The 21,105-nt window shown below is 45.9% G+C and overlaps 1 protein-coding gene across 27 annotated transcripts in view; it reads right to left on the bottom strand.

The window, feature by feature from the left end:
- The window catches only part of Dab1 (disabled 1), a 1,125,345-nt gene that overhangs the window by 38,379 nt on the left and 1,065,861 nt on the right, over nucleotides 1-21,105 (bottom strand). For 20 of the 27 annotated variants that reach the window (NM_001369049.1, NM_001369047.1, NM_001369046.1 and 17 more), the window contains one exon: nucleotides 18,024-18,083. In NM_001369049.1, the coding sequence (NP_001355978.1) occupies nucleotides 18,024-18,083 (60 nt within the window). Of the gene's footprint in view, nucleotides 1-1,992; nucleotides 2,263-18,023; nucleotides 18,084-21,105 lie in introns of all 27 variants that reach the window. The other 7 variants (XM_030253172.1, XM_030253167.1, XM_030253176.1 and 4 more) reach the window with 2 other exon arrangements.

The raw sequence follows: 21,105 nt of genomic DNA, 5'->3' as shown, positions 1-21,105 counted from the left end.
GGATGAGGTTGAGAGCAAGCCGAGTGGCAGAGGCAGAATCCGAGCAAATCAGAGGCAAGCACACACGGAGAGATGTCACAGCAAAGGAAAAAAATAGCCAGCAGCCTTAGCCTGCTGCTCTGACAGCCGCTCCCTGCAACATGGTTTCCCCTCCTTCTCCACAGGACGGCAGCTTACAGACATGGGAATTCATTTCACTACTTGGTCTTCCCTCTTAGATTTGCTTTTCACAGTATGAATCTGGCGACCTCCAAAATGCCCTGGGTGTCTACTACTAGCCTGGCACCAAGAGGCCCTTGAACTGCCCTCCCCTCCCCCCGCCAAGCCCCTGAGCTAGAGCAAGTGAGGTTAGAGAAAACTGGAGATGACTAACTCCAGCCACTGTAAGGGGAGTGTCACAACAAGGGAACCATATTGAGCATTTTTACAGAGAATGTGCCATTTCCAGTCATGATGCCATTCATAGAACAGAAGCCAGCACCAGCCACTGGGGATAGCCAAAGAAAGCTTTCTGTCATTCTCAGAACAGAATCTGTCCATTTATCCTCTGACTTCTCTGTGGCAACATTAGGGGGATGCTCATCTCCTGAGGTCATGTTGAATATCACCTTCCTGTCTTAGCAATGGTGTTAACCACCGCTGTGTTGAAACACCACAACCAAAAGCAAGCTGGGGACAAATCAGCACAGGAACTCATACAGGGTAGGAAGGCAGGAGATGATGCAGAGGCCATGGAGAGCTGCTGCTTACTGGCTTGCTCCTTGTGGCTTGATCAGCCTACTTTCTTATAGAACCCAGGACCACTAGTCTACAGATGGCACCACCCCCAAGGGGCTGTGCCCTCCCACATCAATCACTAATTAAGAAAATGCCTTACAGGCCTGCCTACAACCCAATCTCATGGAAGCATTTTCTTAACTGGGGCACTCTCCTCTCAGATGATTTTAGCTTGTGTTAAGTTGACATAAAGCCATCCAGCTCATTTCCCAAGCTTGGTTTTTGCTCATCTTCTGGTTTCTACACAGTTGCCAACACATGTCTAGAACCCAAATCTGCAGGTAAACAGGTATGTATGAGTTAGTTCCTGCTGTTATGGTAACTAGAGTTTGAGAAAGACCAACTTAGAAAGGGCAGAGATGGGCATCATGGCACGTGCCTATGACCCTAGCTAGCATTCAAGAGGGTTACAAACGTAATGTCAGCTGAACTACAAACTGAGACATTGTCTCACGAAAACTATCTAGATAAATACAAGGTTCATTTTAACGCACAAGCTTTGAGGTTCCTGTCTATGATTTGTTGGTCCCAAATGGCCCACTGTAGACAAATTGTGTGACAGAGATAAACCACCCCCATCATGGCCAGGATGAAAATGGTAAGTGGAGAGGAGTGTACAGTTCCACAGTTCCCTTTGAGGGAACACTTTCAGTGGTGGGCACCACCACCTCCCAAGAGCACCACTCTGGGGAAACACAGGCCCCTTGGGGACATCGCACATGCCTGCTATAGCATTACCCTCCATTTCATTCACAAGGAAGTGTTGATTCTGTCTAGACCCTATTCTGGTCTGCCTGCCTCTGTCTGTGTATAGCCTTCCTTTGGCCTGAGCTGTGGTCTCCACTCTCACCTCTTATATTCATCACGCACAATCAGTAAGTGAATGAAGATTGAATCCGTTTCTATCACAGTTGATGTAACTCCCAACCCTTCCTCAAACCCAGGGACTGTGCATACAATGGAGTTCACAATTTCTGAACTCCTTCACCATAGTCTCTGTTCTGCCATGTTACAGACTACAATCCTGTCTTCCCTCTCTTCCCCCTCCATCCAACAGTTATTTCCAGTCTCAGGTCTTTTTCTTAGCCATTCTTATTCAGGCACAATCTGTCTCTGGTTGATTTCTTGTCCTAATTAAGATCCTGGCATAGTTGTTACCTTTGGGAGAGACCTCTGTACCACTGTGTTTGTTTACCTGTCTGTTGGTGGTCTTACCATGGAAGGAGACCTGGCTTTAAGAAGGAACGTGGGCTGACTTGTAAGCCTCCTGTCTTTACCACAGTGCCTGACACACAGGAGCCATTCAACAATCTCCGTGGAATAGATGAACGATAAATGCTTGATGGGTAGATGGATAAATTCCTCAAGAATGGTTTCAGGACTCACTCCTGGCTACCCTAAAGGACGGAGGATTGAGCCAGGCTCAGCTGGGCCGGTTCGAGACTCTGCCTCTGCTCTCTCTGCTGCTGGGCTTTGAACAAGTGACTTTATGAGCAAAAAAAAAAAAAAAAAAAAAAAAGAATGGTTTCAGGAGGTGACTTCCAATGCTATACACTTGCACTGTTATAACAAAAAAGGATACTAGCCACTCCTGTAAGCACAGTGGATTTGTCATTCTGAAACCTGGCCTGTTTATTTCCTTTCCTGCTTGTTCTCTGTCCTGGGTTACCTTGGAAGACTGTGTAGCTAGTAGATACAGATGGTATAACTGATCTTACATGGGCATGTTTCCCTACATGTTGCAGCATGTGTTCTGTGAGACCCTTTAAGTAAAAGCAGTAACATATATATGTTAGGTAGGGCCACAGTTAGTTGGCACTGTTATTTCTGGTTTTGTCAAGTACACACACACACACACACACACACACACACACACACACCACTCAAACAAATCACATAAACTATTCAATGTAGACTACAAAGGAACCAATGGGCCAAGCAGTAACAACACAGCCTTGTGCCTTCTTGGCCTGGCAGAAGGCTGGGCAGGACAGTGGTACTTCCAGTTGATACTTAGAATTCCTCTCTGTGCAGCAGACACTATTCTAAGTGCTTTCATGTAGTAACTAATTTAATCATCACAACTGAAGCAGGCATCATTACCTCTCTCATTTTCAGAGGCAGAAATGGAACTGCTATGCAAGATATGCAACTAATATGTCAGTTTCCCAGAGATGCTCAAGGAAGAGGGACAGGACCCCTGGTGAAGGTTCAAAGAACAACATGGAAGCAGCCAAAGGGACAAGTCAGAGAGACTGGATAGTACAGGAAAAGTTGGGAGACACCCCAAACTGTGGGCTGCCAGTGAGCAAGGTGGGAAAGAGGACTAATCCTAGAGCTAAGGACAACAACAATGCTACCTCACAGGAGAGAAAGCGATGGGAAGCTCACAGAAGTATAAGCAGAACTGGATAATGTGTCACAAAAAGTGAGTGTGGGTGTCCATCATAGGAGACCTTCTAGAGACAGACTGTTGCCCACTACTGTTGGCATCTTGGTCTCAGCCTTTTTATGTATAACATGGACAAAATAGTTGCCATGTTAATTAAACTGCATAAACTCATGGAGGATTAGAGTCCCTTGTGGGGACTTTGGAGGTCTCTTAGAAAAACACACATGCTATATCCTATCTATGGAGGCAGGGCAGGAAGTGTTGGTTTGAACACTGCATAGCCCTGCCATGCAGTCTTCAGAACCACACGAAGAGGGAACTGTGGAGTGCTGAGCACAGCACCGACCCGGCAAGGACTCCAGCAAACGCTGGCTTCTTGTTTCCTTTCGGAGCTGCTACAGAAGATGAGCTTCGTGCTTTCTCAGTTGGGCCTGCCTCTGACATATATATATATTCTCCGACCTCAAGATCCTTCATTTAGCTCTTGTTCTTTCTTCTTTGACAAGAGTTTGTTCATTACTCTTCTGTAACCACTAATAACGGCAGTTAGGGGGAAAGAAAGGAGCACAATGGGATGATTTATCCAGAGCAGCGGAATTACTGTATGGCGAGAGAAGGCGCGTCAGCACCGATGGATATTTATGAGGAAGCTGTATATTACGGCTTTGCTCGTTAAGATGCTGTAGTTAAGATTCTGTGAATGTTAATGATCTGTATTAGAGGAATAATGACGGATTCACAGCGGCGGCGGCAGCAGTTAACAGATACCCCACGCACAGATCTTCTAGTCATTTGATGAATACCACAGAAGGAGCAGGCGCACAGGACACCTGTGCACGGAAGACTTACTGTCCTTCCTTCTGCACAGGAAGTGCCACCCACAAAAAAGCAGCAGGAGCAAGATGGCCAGGAATCTCCGGCTTTTGGGGCTCAAGCGTTTTCATTTTAGAGGCCATGTGGTCCAGCAGGAAAATAAATCAGTTTGGGGTAGGGCAGCCCCAGACCCTGGCTTGTTTAAGGCAGACCTTGCTTATGCCTGTTGTCTTGATATAATTGTTAATAGCGGCACTTCTCCCCTTTCCTTTTGGAAGTGGGCCAGTTTGGAGGATAAACTAGGTCACCCTAACTTTAGGGTCAAAGAGGTGGGTGAGAGAGACAACTTAGCTCTGCTTCTTCTGACTGTACTCAGCGATTTGATTGACCTAATGCCTCTCTTCCTCAGCACCCCACTGGGTCTTGAGGACACCCACTGTTATAGTACTTTGGGACAATTTTGAGATAACATTGCATGGTGTCTAGCCCAGTGAGGTGCTTAATATTTGTTATTGATACTTGTTTGTTATCCCTGCTGCGGGGGGCTTGAAAACTGGCTTCCAAGAACTCTGTCTGGTATTTGAGAAACTGGTCCCTAGTTGGAGGTCCAGTTTTTGGTAAGTTTAGAAGTGCATCTTTGCTGGGGGATGTGTACCTATAGCATCAGTGGTAGGCTTTTGGGCTTATATAACCCCACCCTACTTCCAGTTTGCTCTCTCTGCCTTCTTGCAGAGGACCTGTGATGTCTGTGTCCTGCTCCTGATGGCATGTCGTTTACTTGCCGTTATGCCTCTCTGCCGTGACAGACTCTTATGCCTCTGCAAGTGTAAACCAAAATAAACTCTTCCACAAGTTACTTTTGATCATGAAGTTTTATCACAACAACAAATTTAACTAATGTGCTTGCCATGAATTACTGATTATGTCTTTTCCTACCCAGACTAATGGGCTAACATCTTAGCTTTCAATATGACTTTCTCTCCTTCTCCCTCTCTCCCTGCCTCCTCTTCCCTTGCTATCAAGCACAGGCCATGGTAGGATGCAATCTACAATGTAGGGACGGTTTTCATCTTGATCTGGGACTCTGCAGCCTGCACAGTTGTAAACACAGTTGCTTCTATTGCTTAGGCCACCACCCTGCCTCTGGTGCTTTGCTCTGGCAGCTCAAGTGGATGCCACAACAACCCCAATAGCTGTCCATGGGTCACAACTGCAGGCTCAGTGTCATCCTGGGTTGTCAGTAAAGCTGACTAGGGATGCCATAGCCTAGGGCTCTCTACACCCACCCTAGCTGCCTAGCAACCGAGGCAGGAGTCACTCATGCTCACGTCTTCAAGCCCTGATTAGAGTCAACATAATGGCTCACAATAATAATTATGACCACTGTTTACTGAGCATTTACTCTGCACCAGGCATGGTTATAAATGTCTAATATGAATTATTTATTTAAAACTCAAAAACTCTGCGAGGCAGGTGCCCCAGTCATTATCCATGCCTTACAGGTGAACACACCGAGGCAAAGGGAAGTCAGAGTCGGCACAGCTGGTAACTGAGGGATACAAACTGAAGCCCAGCTAGCTTGGATGCAGAGTTCACACTCAGCTGCATTCCTTTCTCTCCTACCACTTCTACCTAGTTTATGACACAACACTACTGTAATGGCACAGTTTCTCTTATTCTATCTCCACAATAACACAAGGAAGTGGCTCTGTGTGTTGTGTCAACTGGTCACTAGAAAATCCAGGAATTTTCTGAGAGTTGTACACCTAAGAAATAGAAGGTCCTGATTTACTCTCAGCTTCCTGGTCTCTCTGTTGTCACAGCCTTCCAACTTATAAAAAGAAATCCAAGTTTGAGCTAGGAAATACTGTGACGGACCTCTGCTTCTACCTTCCCACTTCCATCTATAGAATCAGTGAGCAGGACCCTCTGAGCAATGGCTTCCAGACTATTATCTCTCCATCTCCTTCCTTCTAGAACCTTCTATACTTTAGAGTATATATCCTTCAGACAGTGTACTCCTACTGAGAAAGTCCTGAAGGTCCAACTTAGCCTCAGCCATCTCTCCCATTTGACCTGCCTCAATAGCATCCTGCTTAGTGGGGGTCATACCAACAAAGCCTTCTGGATTTTACAAAGAGTCTAAAGATCACTGGGATCCAGGGGCAGGCATTTCAGCAGAGGAGTGGAGTAGCCATTGTTTTATACAGACGTCGTTTTCCAGTGCACAACTCTGAAAACATGATACTAGGCAGCTACACAGGCGACACTCAACTTCTTTCAAGAACATTGCCATTTGTCAAAAAACGAGTTTCAGGCATGATTCAACAGTGGGCTGCCTAAAACCCTGCTGGACTCCACTCTTTATTAACTCAATCAATGTTTTCTACCTTGAGAAAGAAAGCTAGACTTCACTCAAAGCTAGAAGAACTTTATACAACTCAAATGGGAGTCACTTAGAAAGACGCATGGCCTTACTGCTTACTGTCTTTGGCTAGAATGTGGAAACAGCTGTTGGTAAGACTAATACATGAGTTAGCATAGGTTTATTTAGAGACACAGATCTGGGTGTTCTGAAGTGACAAACCTCAAAGGGAAGGGGGGCACCTGGTCCTATTCGCCCCATTACTCCAGTTCCCAAAGCTCATTATCTCAAGTGTAGCACAGGCTCTGGATGGTTTTCCAGATCTACTCACTACTCCACCCAACCAACTTAGCTCTTTCCTCTCCAGTCTTATTCCTACGTGGAATTCACAGAGGTAGTCACTTGCCTATGCTGTGGCCTCTTTGCCCTGAGAATTAATTTTGCCCTTTCTCTATTCTATATTGTACAGGAAACTCTGTGTGTGTGTCTATATAGACATATCTGCTCAGTCCTTTGACAATGAGTTTCCACCTAGGTTGATCAGTAGGAGGGAGCGAGCAGGTGGAGACTGCACACTGCCCAGGTGTCTGCCACAGTGACTATGCGTGGCTGAGTATCCATGGAGCTGTTGGCCTCCACAGACAGCTCCTCCCTCTCTCTGTGGGCAGCCTCTGGTCTCAGGCTTTGAGAAGTCCACTTCTTCCTTTGCCCTGGCCCTTTCTAACTATTACTAATCTGGGTTATCCAATGGCCTTGTTCAGCTAGGCTTTTCTGCTCTTCTAGTAACTTGCAACTAGCTCCACTCAATAAATCCTCTCAATTAAGCCGCCTGGCATGTTTCCCCGAGTCTCTTGCTGGTCGCACCTAGATCATTGTATTAGCACTTTAATGGTCTCCCCACCTGCTAAGCCACCTGCCACAGGCCACCAGACAGGCACCGGGAAACACAGGTCTAACTGTGACCAGAAAGCACCAGAATCATCTTGACGCATCCCAATCCCCCGGCTTACTCAGGACCTTTGCTTGCTAGGGCAAGCTTCCTTGGGTGTCCCTGTCCTTTGCTTCCATGGAAACACTCTGGCCTGTCCATTTGAGGGGACCCATCAGTTTCTGAGATATGCTAGACTTTTCTTCTCCCATTCCAGTACTCTGGAATATTCAGCTCTCTCTTTCTTAAATCTGCTCCTGTTTCCCCAATGACAAACTCCTCTGTTCTCCAAGACCCCAGCACACGTGCACGTCCTGGCAGAGGCCTTCGTTCCACTCCCTCGGTCAGAGCTTTCTGCCTTCTACCATCCTCCTGTGGCTTCTTGTACATTGCTTCTTGTGGCCTCGGTTATTTGTATTAATAATCATTATTTTCTATGCCCGGTCTTCTCTAACTGCCAAGATTCTTCATTGACCTATCTTTTTTTTTTTTTATCTCTATGCTGATAGAAAACAAACTATTGTCTCAAAGGTAGAAGGGTCATAATAAACATTTGCTCACTAAATGAATGAAAGAATGAATGAGATTCTAAGAGAGCTCATTAAGTCGAGTGGTCATGGCACACGCCTTTAATCCCAGCACTGCAGGGGCAGGGGGCAGGGGGCAGGGGGTAGGGGGCAGAGTGTAGGGGGCAGAGGGCAGGGGGTAGGGGGCAGAGGGTAGGGGGCAGAGGGTAGGGGGTAGGGGGCAGGGGGCAGGGGGCAGGGGGCAGAGGGCAGAGGCAGGAGGTTCTCTGTGAGTTCAAGGCCAGCCTAGTCTATAGAACTAGTTTCTGGACTACCAGTGCTACACAGAGAAACTGTTTTGAAAATGCCAGAGAAGGAGGGAGAGAAGGAGGGAGGGAAAGAGTGATAGGGAGAGAGAGAGGAGAGATAGATAGATAGATCGATCGATTATTAAAGAAGCCTCATAATCTGGTAAGAGTCCTCGGCTCTGAGAATAGGAAAGAAAGGTCAGTGGGGTGTTACAAGTGCAAAACCAATAGAGATTTTTTTCCCCCACATCTAACACAACTGTATGGGAGGAATTTGGATTTTGGGCGAGTTTCAATCACAAGCCTCATTCTAATCCATGGGGACTCAGGATTCTGCTTCAGGACAACTTTTGTAAGCAAGTCTAAAAGGAAGTACTAAGGGACATCTGAAGGGGCCACCTTCCCCTTCCTGCCTGGAAAGGCATGGGTTCGGCTTCCCTTCCCTCCTTTGGTTCCTTCTCTTGTGTGACATCTCTGTTAACTGCCTTGCAATAATTATAATTTCTGTACAATGTGGTGCTTAATGAGGAAGTGAAACTGACAAATGTTCAGACTAGATTTAATCCAATTATGCAACATCTTGATCCAGATTTCCAACTAAAGGAAAAACCAACTGGCGAATTGTGAATGAAAATTTATTTGCCATAAAAGACGGGAGTTGCAGGGGGGGAGTAGAAAATAGTTGTCAAGAGAATTCTTGCAATTCTTCACTTTTATGGATTGACTCTTCCCACATTTGTAGCCGAGAAGTGGAATTAAACCTTCAAGCAGGGAGAGCCAGACAGACACCGGCTGCCGGGGCACAGGGGCCTCATATAGAGATGCTCAGTGTGTGGAGTGGAAGAGGCCACTGTGGCAAAGTGAGGATTTTCCTGATCCTCAGAAGTGGGGCTACTCCCAGTAGGATTTGTTCCTTGGCATCTACAGATGTCTCCTTAACATCAGGAGACGACAACAGTCTGCTTGGCAGAGCGAAGGTGCAGGAGTAAACGTAACAAACAGGATCTCCTCATCTGAAACTCTGTCTAAATGAGGAAAGGGACGTTTGAAGCCAGCCCAGAATGCTAGGCCCCAGGAGGCAAGATTAATATTTATAAACATACTAGAAACAAAGGAGGTTAGGAGACAGATGTGAGGTCCTGGGACTGCGGTACTGATTTGTACCAGGGAGGAGCTCAGAGGGTAGAGTGCTAGCCTAATATGATAGAGGCCTTGGTTTGATTACCAACACCTTACAAAGTGAGTAGGAGAACACAGAACCTTTTCCCCCACACTTCAAAAGTACATGGTTCAAGATCGGGAGTTCCTTGGACTCAGGTGGTTCTTAAGTCTTAGACTACATAATGCACTTAGCAGCCTGAGACCCTAAGCTGCCCATACTATGCACTCACCTCACTCCAAACATGGCATTTTAGCAGCCTGTTAGAAACCTAGGCCCTCCACCCCCTGCATGAGGCTTCCCACATACCCCTCTCTGAACAACGGAATAATTCTCTCCGCCTTCATGGGCTCATCTAGAAAAAGAATAAAACTGACAAACACATAGTATGTTTCAATGAAAGTTGTGTGGCTGCCTGAGTCACACACACTAGGGTTCCATTCCTGACTCTGTCATTTACCAGTTCTGTGAGTGTGGGTGATGGAGCCCTGATGTCCCATTTTATGTATGTCGCAAGTGCATGCACTACCAAAGCCCATGATAAGGGAGAGTGACAAATGAAATCCAGAGCCCAGGCTGCCCACAGTATATAACAGATGCTCTGTAAATTCTAGCTACTATTTTCACAGCTAAATTAGCCTTAAATTCCTAGTACATCTGGTTAGTGCCTGGCACCATAAAACCAAGGAAGGCACTGAATTGCAGGTTGAATGTCAAATCCCATTACTGGGATGTTTATCACTTCCAGTGTGGCTCCCTTTTCAGGCTATACAGATCTACTGCCCAGATCTCAGGCTTTCTTGAAGGAAACTAGGAAGGACTGTGTTTTCTAGATAGCTGTTCCATGGTGGAAGCTTGCTCAGGGAATTGACTTGATTAGCACCTGATAAACTGCTTCACATCTAACGCACTAACTTCCCAGGACAAACCCATCATTCACTGCTGAGTGCCTCAGAGTGTGCCCCTATGAGCCAGGGAGATAAAGGAACTAGAGTAGGCCTCAATGATATCTGATTTGGCAGTGGAGGCATTAGGAGAAGCTTAAAGGATAAACACTGCCCACTATAGACAGACATGGGAGCAAATGGAACATAAATAGGTGAGTAATTTTGAACCCTTCACAAGACAAGTGATGAGGAACCATTTATGTTGCTCCAATATCTTAGGAGAAGTGGGCTGTCCACTCAGTAGCGCTGCCTCGCCCTCTGGACATCAGCTCTGATGGTTTAAAAGCTCCTTGTCTTGAGCCCACCTTTACCGTCTCTTGTCATGTCACTGGTGTCTCATCTCTTGGTCATAAATAGAAGCAATAAAGATCAATCGATGCAGCAAGCATCAGGAGTAGCTTAGCGACCTGGGACTCTGGTCTGGGCTATGCACACATGCCTCCTGTAATAACGTACTTAGCAGGCTGAGCGTATGTGCATATGCTATGCACATGCCTCACTCTAAACACTGCACTTTTAGCAGCCTGTTAGAAACCTAGGCCCTCCACCCCCTGCATCAGGCTTCCCACATACCTCCCTCTGAACAACAGAATGAGTCTCCTTGCCTTAACGGCCATCAAACTGAGATCCTAGTCAGTCTTACTCAGGCCGTGTCTTGGTATGGAGGGTAGGAAAGCAGCAAGTCTGGGATAAATTGGTTGTGTGTGTGTGTGTGAGTGTGTCTCTCTGTGCATGTGCGGGTGTGTGTGCACACATGTGTATATATAAGGTAAACTGTGTCCTCAAAGTGAATGTTTGGCAAAAAAAAAAAAAAAATCCTATTCACCTTCTTATGCCTATGTACTGTGCAAAATAGATCACCCCCAAACCACACTTCTTAGTAACCAATCCCTTTTTTTGTACCTTATAAAAGGAAGCCCTACATAGAAATCAGGGCTCCTGTGTCTTGTCACTCATATGGTCCACTGTCTATTTTGACAGTGGATTCTTCTTTAATCTGCGCTGTTGCTACATCTGAATACAATTTCCTTGCCACTTGGCAATCTTTGTATACCTTTGTTTTATTCTTGAGTAAGAAGCCGAGAATGTAGAAAAATACCCAATCCAGACAGTGGCTACTGCTAACTGCACCCTTCTCGGTACTGACTTCTCTAGGGTCTCTTGCAAGCAGCTCTATCCTATTTGAAGATAGTGATTTCGCATGCATTGAGCCTCCCAGGGTTCCAGGTGTCAGAAGATGACGGTCAGTGCTTTCATTACACAGAGGGGGAGAAACAGCTCAGGAAGTCGAAGAAATAGAAAGATCTCAACCGAAGGAAGAACTTTGGGGAGGCATCTGATTATTCCTTCGGTTCTAAATCCATGTTTCACTTCAAGGCAACTAACGTCCCATCCAAGGTATCAATTTGACCATCTTACTCGCCATCATGCCGAGACTCTTAAAGAATCTCTAGTGAGGCTGATTTTTGAAGGCGGGGCAGGGAAAGCAGATTCTGACAGAATGCACAATTATTACTGATAATCAGAAAGTCTTTTATGCCTAATACTACTTACTATATAAGAGTTTTAAGTGGGGGCAATTACAAGGATTAAAGATCCCCCCCTTCTTTTTCAGGCATAAAAATGTTACAAAGGGTATGAGGACCATGGAGAAGAAAGGCACCATTATCTTATCTAAGCTGGGTCTGTGTCATTGAAACAGCCGAGTGCAGAGGGGAAGTCTCATCCTCCTTGGTGTCACAGGGTCTCAAACAGGTACTCAGGCGCCTGAGTGCACCTCTCAGCCCAGCAGCCGCACACGCACACTGGGAACTAAATCAGTCTCAAAGGCTAATACGGTGCATAAAGCTTTCAATAATAAATGCAGTAATGCCACACTGAGCAGCCTGTGTCTCCACTCAGGACTGCACGTGCCTGATAGTCACTCCAAAGGCCAGGATATCTGGCTGAAAGCATTCCAGCATTATGAGCTGGCAGATAAAAGAATGTCTGTGTTCTTCGCTCTTCGATACGGGAGTTGATGAGTCCATCAGCCCAGGGTGCTGCTAGGTAAGGTCAATATGGACCCGGGCGTCAAAATACTCTGCGATCTAATCAGTCGCCAAGGGGCTGGCATTATGCCTGGGGTTTGTTCTGATCCTGTTCATCTACAGAGCTTTGCTCAAGTTATAATTTCCATCCTAAAATCTCCCTGTCTCTCCACAGCTAACTTCCCATCATCACCAAGCATGTACGCCCTTGGCATTGCAAGACCTTTCCATAAAAATACACCTGTGAATTTAAGATTACAAAAGAGATTAGCCCCCCCCCCCCCCTGTGCAAAGCTTCCTACTGTCCAAACCAGGAAAAGAGATAAAGTGTATATTTCTAAGTGAGGGTGGGATTAAGGATTATTTTGGTTTAGAATTCCCAGGAAATGGCGCTCGCGCGCGCGCGCGCGCGCGCACACGTGTGTGTGTGTGTGTGTGTGTGTGTGTGTGTGTGTGTGTGTGCGTGCACGCAGGACAACCCTAAGAAAAAAATCTGCTAGAAGGACAGCCCAGACTCATGGTAAAATAAGCATGCAAAGGAACGAAATCAGGGCTAAGTTAAACTGAGCTAAGTTATGAATCAGGTGGAGACAGAGGTGGATATATGGATAAGTAACTGAGCAGGAGGAAGCAGGCAACAAGCTTTCTTAAGCAACTGAGTCTTAAGCAAGGCGGAGCAGGGGTTAGGCATTGAGAAACAATACATTCTAATAATTCCCCCAACTCTGGCATCTCTGGTTCATTTGATGTTTCTGGTGTCAAGGCCATTGCCACTGACACATGTGGTGCTGAGCTGCTCCATGGGTTTCTGGGACAGTGGAGGTGGGCTCATGTCACCTTCAAGACCCACAGACCTTGACTGGTGTGCATGTGTCACAATAGTACCATCAACATCTCAAGGAGACCAGAAATCCCAGAAAGTGTTCCTTCAGAGAGAGGATATGATTCCTGTCCCCTGGCAGTTCACAGATAATTAGGTAAAAGCAATGGAATGACAGACAGCTCATGACTTCTGAATCCTCACTGGGCTCTGTGCTGATGGAGACTAGCTCACAGCATCCTCTGACAAACCCACTAAGAAAGGCACCAGCATTACGCTTCATCTTCAGAAGAACAAATTGAGACTGAGAAGAGCTAATACAACAGCCAAAGTCACAAAGCTCGGGAATGAACGTTGAGGCTGAACTCCAATCCAAGTGCCCCCAATCACAAAGGCCATGCTTCCAGTCACAGGATTCTGCTCTCTAACAATGATAAAAACGTCATTACAAGCTCTATACAAGTGAATTCAAAACAGCAGTTTCTTAGGGATTCCAGTTGCAGAGAAAATATTTTAACTGAGTCTTGAATCTCAAAGCAAGAATGTTTGTAGCATGACTAGTGAGGTGGGAGGGGAAGATGGAGGTTGGTGGTGAGAGAAAGGAGGGCGCCGAGAGTCTGATCACCTAGGCTGTCTCAATGGCTGAGGGCTCTAGGTTGGGAGACTAGGGTACCCAATGGGCCAGCCTACAGAGTGAACAATCAGAAATCACCCCAGATAATGGCAAAATATAGGCAAGGCAACATGAAAAGAAAGCAGTATTGAGGAAGCAAATATTTTTCAACTTGATTATTATAATTCAGTAGTGATTTCACATGTCAACTGAAATAAATGGATTGCATGAGATACCCTCTCATGCACTCTCCATGCATTTATTAGCCTTTGCACTAAATCTACAATATCTACCCAAACGTTCAGCCTATTTTCTAGATGTGAATCTAGGATAGACTTGAATGACTTTGGCTGAAGAATGCCTTAGTCTCAGAGGTCCTGGGTGTCTCTGCTCATACTCTGGAAACCTTTGTCACCACAAGGTGACACTGACCTGTTGTAAGAGGAGACATTACATGGAAGAGACTGCTTTTGCCTTTCCTGAGGCCAACCTGTACCATAGCTAACCAAACCCCCAATCTGTGAGCTGGCTCAGCAGAGATAGGCTGCCTCTTGACACACAGGTAACCTAAGTCACATAAGACAAGGAACCCTGTAAGTAGTGAAGAACAGTGGTGCTTACCCCTGAGTTTTCTGAGTAGGTGGGTTTTGTGTTAGTACCGTGCATGTACCTGATGTCTTCCATACCTCTTGCTCAGCAAGTCTTTAATGGAATGAGTCTCCATTTGAGATGTATTTGAGGTTACATTAAAAAGAGTATTCAGGTCAAAGAAAATGGAGAAATACTCAATTTATGTAATATATATTCATAACTCAAAATACATTCTTATTACATATTCATGCATAAGAACACATTAACATTCATAGTATATTTTTAAATGTATTAAACACCTGAAAACATTAACAGTTCGATTTTTGGAATCACTGATGAACATCTCATTGGCCAATGCTCCTGAAAACACCAGCTTGGAAATGTATGCTATCCTGTCTTTGCTCTGTTGAGGAGACAGGTAAGCCTCAAGAGCTACCATGGCTGTACAGGCAACTGACTGGCTGGAGTACAAGGTCTTCATGTCTCCTTTTACCTTGTTCATATGTTATATTACCATATAAACTTCTACTTTTTTGAAGGAAAGATTACAGCTAAATGAGGTTTAAAATTAAAATGTGCAATTACTATTTTTAATTCTAGATGATCTAAAAATAGGTAAGAGATATATTGATTCGCTCTTAAAAATGCAAGAATTATAGTGGTCTTCAGATGAGTATGTAGTATAATCAATGGACCTTTATCCTTTCTCTAGCCTTCTTTATGACATATAAATGACTCCAAGGTATTTTGGGTCGAAAGCCTATGCAGATTCTTAATTCTGTCAGGCCATCTCCTCACTATTTTATTATGTACTGGTTTCTCTTCAGAAAATGTTAAGCACTGTAATGACTCTAAACAGTTTCCATGAGACTGCCGCTCTGGGCCCACCCCTAGGCAGCAGAACACAAAAACAAAACCCCAAAATAACTTCGCCAAGTCAGCAAAATGTTTTGGCTTTGACTGCGGCAGAGCTGCTGATGTGGGAGGAGAGAGGTGCAGGTGTGCGTGCGTGCATGTGCGTGTGTGTTTCCATGTGTGTGTTCAGAAGGCCATCTGTCAGCTTGGTGTTCCAAGCTATGAAGGAAAAAAAAACCCCACAAACATATTTATGAAGGTTGGAGGCAGAACAGGGCACAAGCTGTTGAAGGCAAAGTGCAGGGTGCGGCTGGGCAAGGGGCTGCTACAACAGTGAATGAACACTGTCTGCATCTGAGATCCTGCTATAGGGGGAAAAAAGAACTGAAGACATAAGCTTTGGATCCAGAGACATTCTCTCTTTACCCCAGAGACATTCACTCTTTACCCAGTCATTCATTTTCAGTTGTATTCATTCACTCGCTCTCACACACCTGCAGGGCAGCTATTCTGTGCTAATGCGCTCTAGCAGTCAGGTCACCGATGGGGCATCATCTCCATCCTCCATGGGCACACAAGTAATTTAAAGCAAATGTATTCAGTTCTATCCATAGATGCTGTATACTGAGTGCTTGATATCAACTCTGAGAATCCAATGGTCACGATTTTCTATTGCCATTAAAAACACAAGAAGATGAAAGAGAAGGGCCCAGGCAACCTCACAAAAGAAGTAATGAAGCCAGGACTCAAACCCAGATCTCTGTCTCAACATGGGACATTACCTCCATGCTCGAAGACAGCTAAACTTTAGGCACAGCAGCTATAATCTCTCTGAATGCTTTTGGGGCACACAAAAGCCAGTGGCTCGAGTAGACAAATTAAGAAGAAAACAACACTCACTGTTATCGTTGCAAAGAGAAGCACAAAAGCCCACAGAAAGGCCAGTACCCCTGCCTGAGGTAAAGAGGGCTTCCCAAAGGAGGTGCACACACAATTTGAGAAGTTGACTGTCCCCAGATTAGTCAAAACTGTCAGCTCAAGCATTGCTTGTCACAGCAACACAGGGTGATGAGCAGTTGGCCTTCATGTGGGAGATGTGCGGTTGTAGCCTCACAGCTCTCTCATACCTACCTCAGGTGCACAAGCAGGGTTCCCTCTGCCTCCTATCTCTTTCTGGATGAGGACAACAAACAAATGGGGCAGCCTGGGTAATTACGGAAAGGGTTCTCACAGCAGAGAGCTGCCCTCAGGAAAAAACACATTGTCAGAGGGGCGAGACTTTATGCCAAAGCTTGCAGGGCATCCAGACAGCAGAGCAGAGGGCCCGAAGGGAATTCACGCATCTCTTTGAGGTCGACATAACTGAGACTAGCATTCCAAGACACATACTATCTTCTCTTCAAGTCAGTAACTCCTTTGGGTAGTTGAAAAACCTTGGACCAAGGGTTGTAGAAACTCTACCAAAGCTTGCGAGGTAGGCAGGAGCAGGAGCTAAATGTCTGTGTTTATGTCTGTAAGCTACAGCCCAAGCCTTACGCCTCCTGCTTCTCTCAGGCCTTTGAAAATGTAGAAATTTGTTAGCCCACTGGGTACGTCTAGGTCTTCAGAAACAGCAATCAAGCAGCCAATGCAATCCATCCATGTGCCTTCCACACAAAACTTCTCCTATCTTTAGGTAACAACCTTTTAGGATGCTGACAAACGGGGAATCCCTTTAAGTAGAAGAACTAGGAATTCTCATAGATTCCTTCCAAGGGATAGAGTCAATTGTCTTTCATTAAATATTTCTAAGCTCACTTCCAGCCTGGCATCCAACTACCAGGGTTCACCTTTTGGTAATACAAGAACCTCAGGAGACTCATGGAGGTGTTGGGGAAGACATGCTATTCATAGGGGAATAAGTGTTACAGTGCCACAAAGATAGGGGTGATCAGAGCAGAAACCCATGTCTCCCTGATAATTGGATAAAGGAATATCAGGCAGCAGACAGAGCAGGAAGAAGGCAGGGTCTGGAGAGCTGGGCCAGAAGAGGGGCAAGAGACTTGTGAGCCAAAGGAGCCCTTTAGACAGCCTGTCTGCCAGGCTAAGAGGCTTAGGTTTTTTTCCCCTTGGAGCTATTAAGCATGGAGAGGGTGTGACCAGAATGGCTAATAAAATCAGAAGAACTAGGGCAGCAAATAGAGCGTGTTTCCTCGCATATCTAAACCTGTCAGGGGCAAGTGAGTCAATCCAGGCCCAAACCGAGCTGAAGGAAACTGTAATGGGGGTTGGGCCAATTGAAACCCAAAGAGCAGGCCAGCCCTCAATGCTCCTGGCATTAGGAATATGAGTTTACCTTCAGTGCCAGGGTAGAGCTCAATTTTCCTTTCTGGTTCAGATTCCTGGGAGACCCTCCAGCAGATGGGGTCCAGATACACTGGATATTGTCCTTACCACGGCCCCACCCTCCTGCCAGTGTCTCTGCAAGCCTGCTAAACAGGGCCTTTTCTGTAAGTCTCTGCTAATGGTGTGTGTTCTTACATACCTCAAAGGCCTGGACCAGCCCTTTATGTTTTAGTTCCTTTGAAATGTCTCAACCATTTTCAGATTGGATGGGTAGAAAAAAAAACCAACAGTGTTCTATACTTGACCATGTACTATAAAGCTGTGGTTGGAGCCCTTTATTCTGGAATACCTGGGACCTTGAGCCCCCTCAGGCAGAGCTGTTTGTATTATCCAACCCCATCCCTCTCTACTCACAGGAACAAGAGGAACAGTCCTTTGTCCCGATTGGCCCCTTGCTCATCTGTACCATTCTTCCCTTAAGTATCTGTCCCCATATTCATGAGCAGCCATATGTAAGACTAATTCTGGAAGAGGCGGCCCCGTCAGGTGCAGCCTCTGCGTGAATTGGGCCGCTGCAGAGGCACATGTACTTACACTTACAGGTTGACTTTTTGGCACATCATAAACACCTTCCTTCTTTTGGCTGGTGGGAACCTAGAGAGAAATCAAATTCAACAGTCAAAACACTGGGGTTCCACTTTCGTTCTTTTTCTCTATGTAGCCCTGGATGGCCTGGACCTTGCCCTGTAGACAAGGTTGGCGGTGAACTCATAGATTCCCCTGTCTCTGCCTCCCAAGTGGTGGGATTAAAGGTTTGTGCCACCATCATCTGGCTTGGTGCTCCACTTTCAACTCAGTAAATCATGTCTGCATGTTTGACTGTCCGTGAGATGGCCCCTAAGACAGATCCAGGACGCAGCCCCGAGGAGTGGTGTTAGCTGTGAAGGCCTCAAGCCAATCTCTTTCCCTTGAGAACATTTTATCAGGACAGGGGTAACTATCTTATAATAAATTCCTGCTCTTGAGCCTTTCTTAGAATCAAAGAATAGCTATGGGGACCTCAAGCATCATGTGGTGGAAATGAAAAACCAAAACAGAACAACAACAACAACAACAACAAAACACCCAACTTCATTTGATTAATCCTACAGGAAGTTCAGCTGTTTTGATTTTCTCTGATGTAACTACAGAGTTTGTGGTTGAGCATACATGTCTCTGTGCTATAAAAAAACAAACAAACAAACAAACCAAGTCCCTAGTACCTGCCAGCTTTCTACTGGTGTCTCACATAAGCCACCTGCCAATCAAAGGAAGGGCCCACATGACAGGGAATGTAAGACACCAGGATCCAGGAGTTCCCGACTAAGCTGACAGCCCTCCAGATCTCCCCTCACTTCTTTCCCCTGCTCATGCATCTGGCCTCCTGGGGCTACTTGCTGCCTGCAACACCCTGAGCGGGTCATCCATCCCCACTGGCTTTGTTGCCTGACCGACAATGTATCTCACTCAGGTTATGCTAAGAAGCAAAACGAGAAACAGGATATCAGACGAGCAAGAACGATGAAGCCCCACAATACTGAAATATGGCGGGCCGATGATCTCCTTTGTCACACATAATCATATACATATGTATATGAACACATTTTGTGATATTAATAGTGTTGAATACTTCTCTAATGTGTCAATCAAGGGCTCTGCACTGAAACATTCCAGATTGGAAGCACTCATTAACTGCTCCTCCCCCAGACTGCCACGGCTTTGCTCTCCTCGGCAGAGACCAAGCAGCAGTGGATTTATAATGTCCTGACAGTGGGACTGTCTTTCCAGCAGGCTGGATGCTCCTCAGGAGCAGATAGAGTATGTCATAACCAGAAGGTCCGCTTTGAATACCTGCTGGGTAAATCTTCCATACAGCAGTGTGGGGGATACTAAAAAAAAAAAGATTGCTTGCCACACATGGACGAGCCAGCTATTCCATCCCTGAGTAAGAACCTGAACTGACATGTTGAATTCTCCTATATTTACCCCCGTTTAACTTAAACTCCTGATGCCAACCCTACCCTCAAATGATAGAAAGTGAGGCTCAGAGATGTTTCAGACTTTGCCCCAAACTTCAGACCTGGTGGTGTCCAAACCCAGATCTTTCGGGTATCAAAATAAGATGTTTAGTCTTAACATTACTAGTTAGTTAGTTAACATGGCACTAGGCAAGTCCCAGGAGCTGGCAGGGAGGCAAACATTCCATTTTCCATAAATAGCGATAGAATAACCGGGATAAGTCATTCAGAACTACAGCCATCCCGCTCTGTGATGTAGAGGAGGAAGATCAGGCCTGGAGAGAGGGTCCAACAGTCAGGGATTGGGGCGGCCAGGCCCTGCCGCTCAGGCAGTTCCCTGTTTATTGCTACACTGTTCAGGCTGCTGCTCCAGCCACATCCTTCTCTATAAAACATCATGCCCCACGTTCCCAGAGGCCCATGTGCATCCTTGCAGAAAAGCAGAGCTATGAGTAAGCAGGGCCGGGTGGAAGATCACCTTCCCCAAGCCCAGTGTGCAGGTATCCAAGGGAGAATGTCATTTCTTTGGTCCTGATAACTGGGCTCCATTTAGAAGGAAGCCTCCCCCGAATGCCTAGAGAGTCCTTGTTAACGAGGGCCGATAAATTCCCAGCCCTCGCTTTTGTTTTCAGTAGCTCACCCTTTCCTGAGCAGAGTGAGGAGTGTTCTGTTGCCTGTAATTCACCGCTCACTACGGGCACTTAGCGCAGTTGAACTGCGGCTGCTTCTCAATTATCCCCGCAAATGGAGCACAAGCCCTGCGACGGAGAAACCCAAACTGTGCATAATTGCAAACACTTTTCTACTTGGCTCTCCCATGGGTGAGGTATCAATCTGCTTGTTTGTCCTTTAAGATTTATCTCCTCCAGGCCATCTTCTCACCAGTCCTGCCTCCCTCTACCAAATCTGGTTTGGAGGTTTGGGATGGTTTGTTTTGTTTCCCTGCTACTCTTTCACCATGAAAGAAAAGTCCCCAAGTAACTGCTCTGTCAGGGAGTGTGCCCTTTCCAGACAGGGAGAATGGAAGATACGGCCCCGAGTCAGCAGAACTCCTTGGATTGGGGGAGATGGAACTATATACAAGCTACTAATGCAGAATGTGAAACAGGCTTTTTCTACTCATGGAGCTACGACAGCACGTGCTGTCTGTGTGTCACTAGGACCACAGCTCTGTAAGCTTGCTCAGCACAGGGCGCATACTCAGTTATCCTTGAACTTTTATATCTAAACATTAAGCAAAGATTTGCCTCATCAAACATTCGCCGGTGAGGGCTAAGGTCTGGCTCTGCACATGTGATTTGTTCCATCTAAGGGACCACTGAGGTATACAACAGTGATGTAGAGTGTTAACATTTTAGATGAAGCAGTGAGGATCTGGTCCCTAACCCAGGCTTGGGTCTAGGGTGGGTGACTTAGAGGAGACATGTTGCTCTCTGAGCCCCAGTTTCCTCTACTGGTTGACATGAGCATCTAGGGGATTATCTATAAAATCCTTAAGGACAGAGACCGTGCAGTGGTCACTATTAGTTTCCTAGGTGCTCAGCAGATACTTAGGTGCCCACATATATACTTCTCAATGAACAAGTTAAGTAGACTCTTACACCTGAAGTGATACACAC

This window comes from Mus musculus, chromosome 4 (assembly GCF_000001635.26).
Source record: "Mus musculus strain C57BL/6J chromosome 4, GRCm38.p6 C57BL/6J".
NCBI classification, from domain to species: Eukaryota; Metazoa; Chordata; class Mammalia; order Rodentia; family Muridae; genus Mus; species Mus musculus.
This window is presented reverse-complemented; position numbering and strand designations above follow the sequence as displayed.